This window comes from Dermacentor albipictus, chromosome 6, assembly GCF_038994185.2.
Source record: "Dermacentor albipictus isolate Rhodes 1998 colony chromosome 6, USDA_Dalb.pri_finalv2, whole genome shotgun sequence".
NCBI classification, from domain to species: Eukaryota; Metazoa; Arthropoda; class Arachnida; order Ixodida; family Ixodidae; genus Dermacentor; species Dermacentor albipictus.
Window position 1 is genome coordinate 99,356,523 of NC_091826.1, and position 14,313 is coordinate 99,370,835.

The 14,313-nt window shown below is 48.0% G+C and overlaps 1 protein-coding gene across 2 annotated transcripts in view; it reads right to left on the minus strand.

Annotated features, from left to right (window-relative positions):
- Positions 1–14,313, minus strand: part of LOC139061303 (calcium-activated chloride channel regulator 1-like) — a 197,585-nt gene that overhangs the window by 76,558 nt on the left and 106,714 nt on the right. For both annotated transcript variants that reach the window (XM_070541086.1, XM_070541085.1), the window contains one exon: positions 339–650. In XM_070541086.1, coding sequence (XP_070397187.1) covers positions 339–650 — 312 coding nt within the window. The remainder of the gene's footprint in view (positions 1–338; positions 651–14,313) is intronic.

Sequence of the window (14,313 nt, forward strand, 5' to 3'; positions counted from 1 at the left end):
TATTTATAGTTTTGCACGCTTCGATTGTTTTGAAAGACAACAATTTGGCCATATTGAAAACATGTCAAGCCGGACATCAGTTTTAACAGAATGAATAGAATTTCGCTTCCTCTCTTAAATGCAATAATTACAGTTAAAATTGGTCGAGCGATTGATTCGAAAGTGCATTTCACGTGCATTTGAATAGGCTGATTGTATACATGGATCTGAGCTAACTATCTCCAAAGCGCGGTAACACACTTTGTGGTGGCCAAAAAAACTACGATGCTAAATAGGTGTAGAAACTTCAACTGCCTGCAAGAATAGTCTTCGTTCAGCAATACGAAATCTGCACTTACATGCAAGGGCTCGTGGGAGTACTTCTTGTTCAAGTTGAAAGGATCCTTAAAGGCCAGCGAAATGTCGACATTGGGATTGTATCCGTCGCTTGGAAAGCACTCGCCGTCCGTTGACTGAAACGTGACCAATTCTGCAGATTCAGCCAGAGTGGTGAGTTCGTTTTTCGCCGTACGTAGCGATATTTCCGCATCGGCTTGGAGTTTTGCTATTTGTGGTTTCAGTTCATGGTGATTGGGCTCCGTGGTACCCTCGTCATGGATCAATGGTTCAGTGGCGTTACGTTTCGAAGTTTGAGTGTATGGGATGAGCCCCTGAAAGGTATAGGTACAATCAGAAGGACCGTGATTACTGAGCTCCTAGCTTAGCTACATATCACATGTACGGACCCTGGTCGCAAGAAATCAGCGTACTAATCCACTGTTACGTTTGCATATCAAACGAAAATTCTGCAGTAGTAATGGCACAATCTTTGGCCTAAAAAATACCATCCCCTGTCTTTAACGAGCAGCTGAATATTACTCGAACATATATTGTTTACTAACCTCGAAAGTATTCTTGTCCCCAAATTATTCTTTGGAATGTCACAAATCGGTTTTCCCTGTTTATATTCTTGTGAAAACGATTATGAACTTTCGCGCACAACATGAAAGAAGCACATAAATAATAATCACCTCTCCGTTGCAACTATTATTTTCAACAGAAATTATGCGGACACATAAACCATGTCCACGCAATTGGCGCTGTCATCCCGCTGCCGTGCTATCGCGGTATGCGTCCTTCGCGCGTGGCTGGTTAGACGGTTGCGAGAAGAGCGCTGTGCGCTTGCCTGCAAAAACCTCAAAACCCATGTGCGCACGCCGTCCCATCGCAGTCATTGCCAAATTGCCAAAACAGCGGAATGAGCTCAGGCCTAAACCGTCCTCTGTTTGTGCGCATTGTGAGCATTGCGAGCATTGTGCGCATTGGCGTTCATGCACGGAATGTTTACACGATACGGCCTCACATCTTGCAGCTTTGAGGTGTGACTCCTGCAAGCGACTGTCGGCGTTCCTCATTACGGCAACGTCGTGAGTCGCGTTGTCTATAGATACCCGGTTTGTAAATATCGCTCATTACTGTGCTTGTAATCTGCTATTGCAAAACTTAAAAATTTTGCAAAATGTACGCAGTTGATGCAGAAAACTCGTTTTTTTTACAAATTAGCAACGTGTTTATGCCGATGTGGCTAATGTAATGTGTGTAACTGGATGTGTGGACTTGGTAAGGCAGTTGGCATTTAGCCTTCCCCATGAAATACTGATATACGGTACATGCGTAGACGCATGTAAATCTGGTGCACGTTCCAGCTGCACAGCAGCACTTGATTTGGGTGCCAAGGCACTTTGCGCCAGCGTATCGACCCCACGTATCGCTGAAACACCGTCCAAGGAGCTCGAGCACAACAGTATGCATCTCCGTCAATGGGCAAAAGTGCATATGAAGGTGATAGTGTCGAGTAGCACGTTGAAGATAAGTTTTTTTCGACAAGTTTAATCAGAAAAATTTAGGTGCACTTGATGAGCAGAACAATGAACAACAATGTCACATTACATCAACAGGTAAGGCACATTACGATGATACATACAAGTATGGCAGGATTAAGGTGTCAGTAGGGCAACGGCTGCACAGTAATGCCCCCATTGCGGAGTTTTATAAAGCCTGTCGACCATTTCCGCAGGAACTGGTCTTCACTTAGGTTCATCATGTCTCCGAAAGCCTGTTCTTGCATGTTTTTGCGTAAGTGGCGTAGTAACGGGCTTCAACGCGGCGGCAACGCTGCATATTTTCTTGTGTCAAGTGCTCTGTTCCTAGTAATTCGCACACCTTCGTTGCCGGTTTGTAAACTACTTGTACACTTGGTCAAGTTGGTCTAATTGATTGAAGACTTCGGCATCCATATATATAACATCGCGGCGCCTGTTCCACCGTAGGTCCTCTTCTTACTCCTGATAAAGAGAGCTACCTGGATGTTCCTAGGAAATAGTTGACAACTTTCCTGCCTGGTATTCAGGATTGTTTACGAGGTCGTGAAAACCTGGCAATGCGAGGACGGAGCTAATCGTTGAGATACTCGAGATGCTAAGTCCACCCTGGCTCGTTGGAACAGATGGAGCTGATGTGCCCACAATGTTGTTTTTTCTTCCCGAAGGAAAGAACCACAGGGTGCCGCTAGCGTCTGTGAAGCTTCGCGTGGTGTGCGAGCTATGCGTGCAACGTAGTAAAAAGCCTCGCAAATGCCATATTTTATGTAGCTGCGCTTGGCTAGCGACAATGGGAACTTTGCTGCCACTGACATCTTACGCATGTCTGAGCAGGTAGGTCTCCTACGCCACTTTCCTAGACGTGAGGAAAACTACCCCCAGGACTTTTATCCCTGCAACCCACTCAAGTTCTTACCATCGCCTTACTTTTGTCTTAATTCAAAATGGCTCCGGATAATTCATAGCAACCGTTGAACAAAGAAGACATAATAGCTGTATTCGTTTCTTCAAAAGAGGGGCGCGTCGTCCGTATGCGTAGAAACCTTTATGTTTCCTTGGCCTGGCAAGGGAAAAACACGTATCGCTGGGCAAAGTGAAATGCTGAGCAGCAAAGGCTCAAGACATACAACGAACAGGTGAGGGCTCAGTGAACGAACTTTCCTAAAGCCGTGTGTGACCGCAAAAGAATGGCTTAGGCAACCGTTGACGAGCAGTTTGGCCGGTAAGCCCGAAAACAAAGGCCGATCTTATCTTCTAATTTGGCGTGAAAACCAGCTTCCAGCACCAGTTTCCAAACCAGTTTCCAGCACGCCAAATAGATACCGACACTCAACACGATCGAAAGCTTTCACTTGGTCTAGCGAAACAAAGCATCTTGTGTGTTAGTAGCGAAGGTATAGCATCCCTTGTGAATGCTAGAGATGAAAAATTGTTTGGCCTGGCACGCTACGCATATGCGCCCGGATGATTACACGCTACACATATGCGTCTGGCGGTTATGTCAGGAAGGGCACTAATTTTCTTCACTAGCATTGAGGTGACCTTTAGCGGTGAGAATTTGGAGTGGTGCACTCTTGCGAGTGACGTCACGGCCAGGACGCCGCTCGCTCCGGCTCGCACAGCAGCCGCGCGCGCTCTTGCTTTCTTGGTGCGTGCTTAGGGTATTGGTGGCTTGAGCCGTACTTACAGAAGGTATTTAGGATTATTTCTGTTGCCGTGTGTGGACCACAGTTTTTTTTTTGAAACCGCATGAGTGAATAAAATTTGCGACTTGGATATCGCAACCTATGTAGTGCTGAAGGGGTCTACTGGTCTTGCAATGCATATATGCGCCTTGTCTGTTCATAAATGTTGCTTCAAAATAACACCTGCAAGTGCAACACGCGAAGTTATTTAGGATGCTCCTCTAAACACTTGACATTTTCCTTATACTTCAGTATGGGAGACATTTCATTTTACGTGGAAGAAATACATAAAAATCCATGTTACGATCAGGCCCTGCGAAGCTTCCATCATACTTCTTATCCGTCTGGTGAGTTGTTTTAATCTAATGTGGCAACTGTATTAAGGCCTAAATGGAAGAGACAGGTGCGAATTTCGGGTGAAAAAGTTGGGTAATTTCATCGTTATCAGAACTAGGCACCCAGGAACGCATTGGCGGTTAGCACGACAGCGCATCGTGCACAGTATATATTTATTTCACGAATACCGTAACAGCAATAACATGAAAGAAAACTACATGTTTAAGATCGAAAAGTAATCAAATGCAAGCGACGAAATTTGTCGTAGTGACCCTCAGTAGCTTTTATCGACGATATCGCACACACCTCCCTTAACGGATGCAACCGACTGTCGTAATGGTGAGGCGCGCTTTGTTCGCGACACCCAGCAGTTCCGTACAACTTCGACATGAAACCATATAGTAGCTCTTTACAGCTACAATTACAATGCCTATTGCATACTCGAGGCACTACAGCGCACCTTAGGCTGCGTTGAGATGAAAAAAGCAAGTACATCCTGCCACAACATGTCTCGATCCTGCGTTGTTTGATTACACAGACTGAAAACTATTTGCTTCGTCAGTGTATAAAAGAAAACCTCGCTTACCCGTCTCTTCAAGACACCAGAAATCTCACATGAACACTTATTTGATCTCCACTGGCAAACAATATCTTAAATATGTGCAACACTACTAATGAATGGACCTTCGGCTTCTTGCTGGGTGCAGCAAACCCGTCCAATAGGCATATTTCCCTCAAACATTTGACCGGAGCCTCCTGTGTAAGTTCTCCAAACTGATTAATCATGTCTGTTTCTCAAGCAAGAAGCACCGGTAAATTGCTTAAGTGAGTTGAACGTGTAGCACGGAACGGGAATAAATATTGGTACATTCCTTTCTGTGTGCTGCAAACAGCTGTAAACCTCAATCAGCTTTGCTTCAACTTACCGCCACTTAAATTTAACCGGGGTAGAACGGCCTAAATTTGAAAACCAGTTAAAAACGAAAATGGTGCCGTCCGAATATAAACTGCAGTGGTATTTAAGTCCTCGTGTTACTACCGAGGGTTTCTGTGAAGAAATGTAAAAATTCTATATGATACCGGGAACTATTTGTCATGAGCAAACATGTTATAGCGGGTTAAAACCAAGATAAATATTGCAGCAGTCATATATAGTCAGCGTTTAATTGTGACACGCACATTGCACCATGGTGGGCATGAAATCCTTAACGAGATTTCTATGTGCTCTGCTATTACGTCGATGCTTTTATTATTTACGTGGGCTACCACTGGAAAGTGTAGATCCGCGCATGAAAGACCCGTAATGGGCAGGTCTGAGCTCCCTCGAGTGGCACTATGGCGTTGCCTTCGAGAAATGTTTTGTCGTCTAGGAAATAAGCTGCTTGATTACATTTTTGCGAACAAAGACATCGTAAAATATATATTTGAGAGGCCCGTGATAAGCATACAAGCACTGGGGCCGAGAGTGAACAAACGGGAACACTGCAGAAGGCGTCTGGACACAGCTCGAAGTGCAGCAGACGACAGGCGCGAGTCCGTGCCCTGACGTTACGCGAGCGGCGCTCGCAGCGCCCCTCTAGGTCGTTCTCGGGGCTAATATTGTAGTCCGCGTTTACCAAGAGCGTAATTGGTCGCCAGGAGAATGGGTTGGAGGCCTGGCTGCCTGACTTGGGGAGGAGGACGATATGGCTATCGCGAAAAGAATCTGGCTGAACGCCATCTGATACGAACTTATTATCCATGGAGAAAAGCGCTTCTTCCGTGGCATGGAACAATCGCACGTAAAACTGGATTGGGATACTGTCGGGCCGGGCGCAGATGAGGCATTCATGTATTTTACTACTGCTCGAAGCTCCTCGAGTGTCGCTGGCTCGCACAGGTGCTATAGGACACTGGATGATACTTCGGGCAGGGCTCGTCAGAATTCCCTCAGTCTGTCACCGTAATCGTTCGTGCACCAGCTGCCTTCATCGGCTGTAAACACCTCGCTGACATGCTGTTTAAAGACTGTGCAAATGTCTGATTAGTGGCCACTGCGAGCGCCATCCAGAAGCGTAATCTGAGGCATTCGGGTAGAACCTTTTTCCTATGTCTAGCCCGCACGTATGTACCGGATGGCGGCTGGGTAGGACAAAGGATTACCCTGGGTGGCAGCCTGACTGGCAGCTCTGGACGATAGTCTAAGTTTAATGCTTGGTGTTCAGCAGGTAGGCATACTCATGCGCTGCAAACATATTCGTATGTGCACTGTGGACGATTCAAATCTACCTAATTACTTCATGTAATTAGCGAGTGATTCGCGTTTTTCGAATGCGTCCGGCTCGGCTGAGTAGCGGGCGCCACGCCGCCTTCAAGTCGTCCCAGGAGCGTCACGGTCGCACAAAGCTAATAATGCAGCGCCTGTAGCAGCGATGCTCTCGATATCTGTAAGCAGATTGACATCCATTCGCCAAAATTGCGCTGGATGGCAGTCTCGCCTAGATCCAGACGCATGTACAAAGGGTGATGATCGGAAGTGCGGGGTGTACCCGTGGGAACGATATAATTTAGCAGCTTTCGAGATAGCAGCTAAGCTCAGGGGGCAAAACAAATTTATCTAACCTGCTTGTTGACGAGCCTGTTTCCCAAGCTGGTCCGAATAGATCATCGTGCAACTGCACCCACGCGTCGGATAGGACAATTGGAGTAGAGTGCGGGTGCATATATCACCAGTGGCCTAGCCCGTCACGCGTTCATCAGAAAATCCACTGCTAATGTGCGGCCGTCTAAACGCGTGCGTACACTGCGCTCCATTCCTAAAGCGAGAGTTTACAAGCACTGCTCTTATGTCACAGGACATAGCGTTTGTAAAGAAAAAGAATGCATCGACAGCAGAACGGGTCTTCAAGTTTTACGCATCAAGGCGTGTGCGGTAATGAAAATTTTTACAAGAAAAGCACATCGTCGTCCCGCGCTCGCGCGCAGTGCAGCACCTCTCTGTTGACTGACCGTCCCCCGAGACGTTTTCGGGACTTCAGATTCGCTCTCCTTATATGGTTGCTACTCGAGTCTGTTTCTGTTTCTCCAGTTCTCTTTATTTACTGCTTATCAGTGTCCATTGCTTCTGCCAGGAGGAGTAGATCGGAAGCTTTAAACACTTGATCTTTTAACGACGAGCCCGTTGTTCGCGGCATGCGGAAGCCGCTGGCTTCGGCAAGTACAGTCTCTAGCGTGGCGTCAGGTGTCGGCGTTTCCCGGACCTGGGGGCGGTGGCCATGGCTTACCGGGCGACGCGGCCTGTAAGGGAGCTTGGCGGCTCGCAAGTCGTCTTCATGGGCTGTGAATCGCGCTGACTCGCCGATTATAAATTGTAGGGGAGGGGCCGTTTCGCTTGAGCTTAACTCTGTTGCGCTGACTTCGGTAGTGCTCTTCGCAGAAGAGGGGAATGGTGGGAACTGCTCATCTTCCGAGCTGTCTGCAGCCTCCAAGAAAGACATGGGTTCGAAACGTTCGTTGCGGCGTGGTTCTCTTCAGACGAAGCCTGTACATTGGGGTACCGGTCGTATTTGAGTGCTTCTTTGGAGAGCTCATCATTCTCTTCTTGGTCGCCGTTTTCTTCGTTGCTGACAGAGGTGTCATTGTTTGTGGCTTTCCCGGCATGGGATCTCGGGAAGCAGTAGACCGCTGTGACCTCCTGGTTCACGGCACAGCGGCAGCAAGGGGGCATGCACTTGAGGTCTCGTTGCCGAAGACTTCGCACCTTTCGCATCGTGACCTGTGGCATGCCTTTCCTCGGTGTCTTTCAATCCCACACCGTGGAAACACCTTCCAAATTCCTCGGCAGTCGAGCTCTATTCGATGGTCTTGTATTGACATAAAATTTCACATGCTCTTTGATATTTCCATGCGAATGAACCTCATGCCGCTACCGATTAGTGGTCGTTCTTTGAACTGTGATTCTTGAATTTCAAGAACATTTCCATACAGAGACAGGACTGCCGCGAATGCGGGGTCTCCCACGCATGGGGGGACACGGAAGGCGGTAACGTAGAGGTCTTGTGGTCCGACTTGGGTGAGTGGGACCGAGGCACCATTCAGAACGAAGGAGCCCCGGAACGATAGTTTTACAATGGCTGCTGCGGACGCGACAGCTCCTCCCTGGTTTTAGAGGGTCTCAAGACCTCCGGGCCCTACGGTTTCGTTGATGGCATCGATTGATTCATCGCCGCTGCTGCCCAATGGCGCGCCGAAAGTGAAGCAGTACACTTTAGGCGGGGGTTCCCTAGACGCCATCTGGTTCAGTTATATGACTAAGTGTAGCCCTGGCTACCACAGCAGGACCACGGCGACCACATCAAGCTGTTGCTCACGTTGGGCGATCGTTGGAAAAGCACGCTTATCATTCGCGAGCACGTGCTGACGACAGGACAAAACTTTCGTCACAGAAATTCAAGCGTCTTCGTAAAGATCACAGCGGCAAAAAATTTTCGAACCACGCATACCCAGGCTCTCCATGTGACGGAATGAATTTACTGACGTAATTAAATTTCTCAACCTAAGATACGTGGAAACATGGTAAACCACGACTTACATACAGCCTACGAGGCGACGCGATGGCGCTTTCGTCGGCCAAGGTAAACCAATGTTGCTCGTCGAGGCGCACATATCCTAACGCAACCGATCTGCGCTGGCCCTCATGCCGCTGCAGTCGGTCCGCACATGGACTACTGTCTTTTATGCATAGGCACGACTATTGCACCTTCACAGATGTGCTAGTCAACGCGTCTGCTTTTTATGAAATGATACATTCGATCAGCGAACGACTCCTAACTTCCATCACTGCAGCTAATGAATGCTTTCAAGCACCTAACAACCTTAAAGAAACATTGACGAGAAAAACCGATCAGTTCCTTTAAAAATTAACCTTTTAAATTTTTAACAGTGAAGAATCCACCGTCACTTTGAGAATGGCTTGGTAAACTAGAAACCACGAACCAAATGCAGACAGCTGGTGACTCCCCCTAAGAATTCCTGTGCCAGCTACCAATGAAGCCATGATTTTGATTGAGCATATTCGGGCCCTTTTATATTTTAACGGGAAAGACGTACTCCACGAAACAATAAATAATGCACATATAGAACTTGCCAAGTTTTAGAATACTTACCATGCTAGAACACTACAAATGTAAAAAAAAAAACGTACTACCAAATCCGCCACGTCACCCGGACGAGCAAGCGCTGGGATTTTGGCAGCAAATCTTAACCAATCTATTGACAAAAATTTGGCCTCCTCACGTGCAACTGATTTCTATAAAATTGGCACATGGTGTTTTGAAACAATAAGCTATCCGTTTCAGGACATTTGGTGTTTCCCGAGTATCGCATTAATAAAATACGCAGTTTTCAATTAGCGTTCGTCTACTTGTTTATACACATTCGTTGACGGTGGTTTTCCGCTGTTTCTTGCACGAACTTTATTTTTCCTCACTCCAGGGATTTCGTAGTATGGGTATGTACGTTCCTAATTCACCTCGTTCCGGCCCTCTTCAACAAGAAAAGAAATGCGGGAGCGATGCCGGAATCACACCTCTGTCTCACAGCATAGCAACCCAAGCTCATTATTTAATAATATTATCCATTACCGTTATGTATAAATATTTGTTCCTCTGCAACCTCTGCCACGCCTACTTCCTTTATGCGAAAGCCAAGTATATTTAAAGACGTTTTCCGCGTTCCTCATGTGGCCGTTTCTGGTTTTGTTCGCGCCGTGTTTCGTACAACGCAGCATTCGAGATGAACCAAGTTGAGTCAGTTCTTTGGTGGTAGAAGCTAAAGTTAAGAAGAAGCCGGGTGACCTTGCACTGTTTAGTGGCAGGGCAAGCTCGAATAAACTTTGAGATTTCAGCGCTGCAGTGCAAATGCCACAGCTACATGAATGTAGACCCCATGACAAGGACACTGGCACGTGACAGTGCACTACACTCACTTCCAGATAACGTCAAAATCCATCTTTCTCTCGCTTATGCTTGTTGACTATCTACGTAGAGCCTACAATGGGCGTGTCCTAAACACGCGTTGAACGGATGCTGTAGGAAGCGTGCCGTCTCGGTCATACAACCGCCGTAACCACTGTCTCGCCGTTGTTCTTTAGTAACAACTATTCCCTATACACAAACTTGAATATTCCGCAAGTAACGCCTTACGCAACTCAAGTGATTCTTTAGTGCTGCGCCCCGAATTAGCAGTGCAACAGCGTCACCCAGATGGGAACTGCAGCAGCGCCCCACATTGACTGTGACGGCCAAACAAGCGGCTATCTTAGAAGCTACGGCATCCGCCACCCCCCGTAGAGGCGGTAACGAGCATGAACTATTTCCGCAGTATTTCCGCAGTAGTAGAAGTGGCGCCAAGTTGACACCTAGTTCTTGTTACGCGAGGAAAATACACAAGGACAATAAAAATTATGCATGTTAAGAAATAACATATTGCCATGCAAGGTAAAACAACTTCGCCTAGACGGAAACTTCTAAAATTATTAAATGATCACTGTATATAAGAAGCAATGCGAAATTTCAGTGCAACTCTATACGTGTTTTGACAATACATTGGCTAGCGAAGCCTGGTGCAGCACGTTTACATTGGAGCGAAGTGAAGCGCGAATGGATCGCTAATGCGGAGATCCCGTGAACCAGCGCGCGGATGAGGCGTGGGCGCAATTCACGGCAGCCGCCGCCGACAGACCGACCCGTTGCCGCGTGCTACTCTGGCGCCATCTACTATCTATGGTCGCCACACTACGCGCTTTTTCTCACAATTTCGCAATACCCCCTTCCGCTTCCTTCTCATCGTCCCGCTTCAGCCTCCTCTGCACTTTCTTCATCGTTGATTTCATCCTCCACTGCCCTCAGCATTCGGTTTCATGTTTCGCCATACTCGTTTGCGCGGTCCCACCCTGGTACGAGCCCAGGCGCGGCGACTTTCACCGGAAGAACGGGCGTGTAAGAAAGAGCTGCCGTGTAAAGAAAGTCTGCAGTTAATACGGAAATGTTAAATAAAAGTTGGAACAGGTACATAAGTGTAACCGGAGCTAGACGCCTCGCGGACTGCAGAGGGGGCAATAATTCAGAATTACACGCCCCAATCTCTATGTCTCAGGTCAGAGAGGAGAACAATCGGCTATTAAGTCAGCGGGAGGCGCGGACAGAGGGAGCAATCGAATTCGTTTTTGAATGGCATTGCTCTGTAGGTGGTAAGTCGTGGTAGTATTAAGGCGCATGTCGAGTAGTCTCGCCAGGGCAGAAAAGGACGGAGCATTGAAATTGCTGGCTTCGGTCAGTGGTTATGCGCAACGGGCAACCGAACTGCGGTACCCATTTGGCAATAAATGCTTCCGCCACTGTTTCAGCCATGACGCCTCATAGAGGGGTCCTCTAAGGCCACCTTGAACACCGGGCGACCCACATGAGGAGGTACTTGAAACCTTGGCAGCGCGGAAGAGGCCCCACCAAGTTTAAATGCACGTGATCGAAACGGTGCTGCGGTGGTCTAAATGGCTGCCACTAAACGCATGTGCCAGGTCACCTTCACGGCCTGACAGGCTTGCAGCCTCTCGAACATCTTAGAATACCTTTGTTGATCCCTGGCGAGATGAAGCTGCCTGCGATAAGCCTCTGTGTTGCTTTTATGTCGGGATGGCTTAGCCCGTGCACTGAATCGAATATCGGCCGCCGAAACTGCAGGGGCTTGAACTGGAGCTGCCTGGGTGTGCCACCCGTGGCCAATGTTGTGTAAGGAAGCGGCCCCTCCGCAAGCCGGAGAGGTGAGCCTCCGTCCCACAATCGGACCAGTTCCGCATCGTTTTCCAAGCGGGTTGGAGATTGAAAGGGCCAGAAGACACAGCACCCATCCGTGACATTGCATCAGATGACCGACTTTATGTCCCAGAGGTGTGGCAGATGCCCACAGAAAATTCCGATAAGTGAAGTTGTCGAAGCTCATGTTCTGAGTACGAGGAAATGTATTAGAAATTGAAAGCTAATGGCTTGTGATCAGTCAGAATGTGAACATTACAAATTTCAAGTAAAAGAAACAGAGATGCTTGACAGCGCAATAAATGGCCAACATCCCTCTCAAAGGCGTTGTTGCGAGCTTCTCTAGGTTTCAGGCGCTTTGAGAAGAAGCTCAGCGGCCTTCGGCTTGTGCCATCGTGCTGCTGCTGTACTGCACAAATTGACATGCTCGATACGTCTACCCCAGGGCGAGTTGGCACGTCGGGCAACGGATGAATCAGCATCGCTGCAGTCCCCAATTGCGTTTTTGCTTCCTCGAAGAGCTGGTCATGCTCCGAATACCAGTGAAAGGTATGGTTTGTGTTTCTTTCAGGTCTCGCAGCGTGGGCCAACTTCTTCTCTATCACTGTTTATAGAAGGTCAAAAGAGCACCCTTCGGGCACGTGAATTAAACTTGTCTGCCCCTGTATGCGCAGTATGAAGGCAGGCGAGTACTTCTCTGCGCATCTTGGCAGGAATGATGAGGCGGTTGCTCCGAAACCCGAGGCAGTCCTGCGTATGTAGCTCATCACGGAAGCTCCAGTAGCAACGTAGTTCGCCACTGATATCAGCTTTGCTGTCCGCCCACTGCGTTCTAGAATGCTGGCAAAGTTGCACCATAACCGGGTCCTCGTCGGTCTCTTGGAGAACTTGGCTTAGCCGACCGTCTGAAACCTGAAGGCAAGCAATCGTATTCACGTGGTAATTCAGGCACTGTTCTTTCAGTAGCGCTTTGCTCGGGAATCGCGATAAAGCGTCAGAGACAAACAGCTGCTTTCTAGGAGTGTATTTTACGACTTTTGGGCACCTTTGTAAGCTGAGGCGCATGCGCTGAAGTCGTAGAGGACATTGGCATAACGGCTTCTTAAATATCATTTCTAGTGGCTTACAATCTGATTCTTCGCGCTGCCCGAACAGATAGTCACGGAATCTTTCACAGACGTGAACGATTGCCAGCATCTCTTTTTGAATCTGAGCATACCTTTTGCTGCGTTTCTGTCAGCGAATGTGAAGAGTACGCTAACGGAGGCCCATCCTGTATAAAAACTGCAGCAATTCCGGTCTGGCTGGCGTCTACCGATAGCCTGATCGGTTCACCCTACTGGTAGTAGCTTAATACAGGAGCTGGGGCAAGCGCTTCCTGTAGAGCCTTGAAGTTTGCTTCTTGACGGTCTTCCTAAACCCACGCGACATCCTTCTTTAGTAGTTCTCGATGTGATGCCGTTAGGTTTGACATATTCGGAACAAAGCGGGAGTCAAAATTTACCATGCCCAAAAACGTCTGCAGCTCCACAAGGAGCTGCATGGTTGCTTGGCGTCTGGACTTGCAATGCGTCGTCTAGCCGCTGTGGATTGAAACTCAGCCCGTCACGTGTCAGAACGTGTCCCAAGTACCGCACAGATTGCTGTAAAAAGCGGCATTTCTTTCTATTCAATTTTAGGTTGTGCTCTTGGCATTGTCGCAGGACGTTGACAAGGTTGATGTCATGCTCGCTTTCGTTCTGCCCCACACTAGAATATCGTGCATGACTGCGGCTGCGCCTTTGATGCCTTCTAGTATCCGGTGCATGGCACGCTGAATTATTTCCTGTGCGGACGAGATCCCAAACGGCATGCGTAAAAACCTGTAACAGCCATAGGGAGTGCTCATTCTGCAGATTTTCGAGCTCGCTTCATCTAGCTTGATTTGCGAGGAACCCGAGGCTGCATGCAAAGTTGTAAAGTACTGTGTGCCGCTGATCGAAGTTGCTATGTCTTCCAGTGTTGGCATTGGATAGTGCTCGCGAAGCAGTGCTTTGTTCAGATAAGAAGGGTCTAGGCAAATTCGTACCTTCTCTCCTTTAGTGACGACGACCATGTTGCTGGCCCACTCCGTAGGCTCTGTCACTTGCGCTATCACTCCCCATGTCTCCGCATGGTCCAGCTCTGCTTTAACCTTGCTTTTCAATGCTATTGGAATTCACCGTGCTGGTTTCACCACTCCCTGGGAACCAGGCTTGAGTTTCAAGTGGTAAACCGCACCCGCCAATTCACCTAGGCCCTCAAACATGTATTCGTAAGGCTTCGCAGCATCGTAAAGCTCTAGTTTCTCGACAGAAGAGACTCTTAGGAGTAAGCCTAACTCTTCAGCAACTGCGCCTCTCAATGTCAGGGCAACTTCGTCTTCCACAACAAAAAAGTATATCTGAATCTTGCTTCCTCTCGTTGCAACTTGGAGACGAATTTGTTTCGTTGCTTTTTTCTGGAAGCCAAAGAACGTGTTTGGAACTACGTTACATTCGTGTGACTGCTTGTTGGTTACTTTCTGCAACTGGCTGCGTGAAATATTTGAGCAGGTTGCGCCTGTGTCCAGCTTGCAGCAAACTGGTTTTCCTTCTATCTGAATGGTAGCCGTCCAGCATAGTC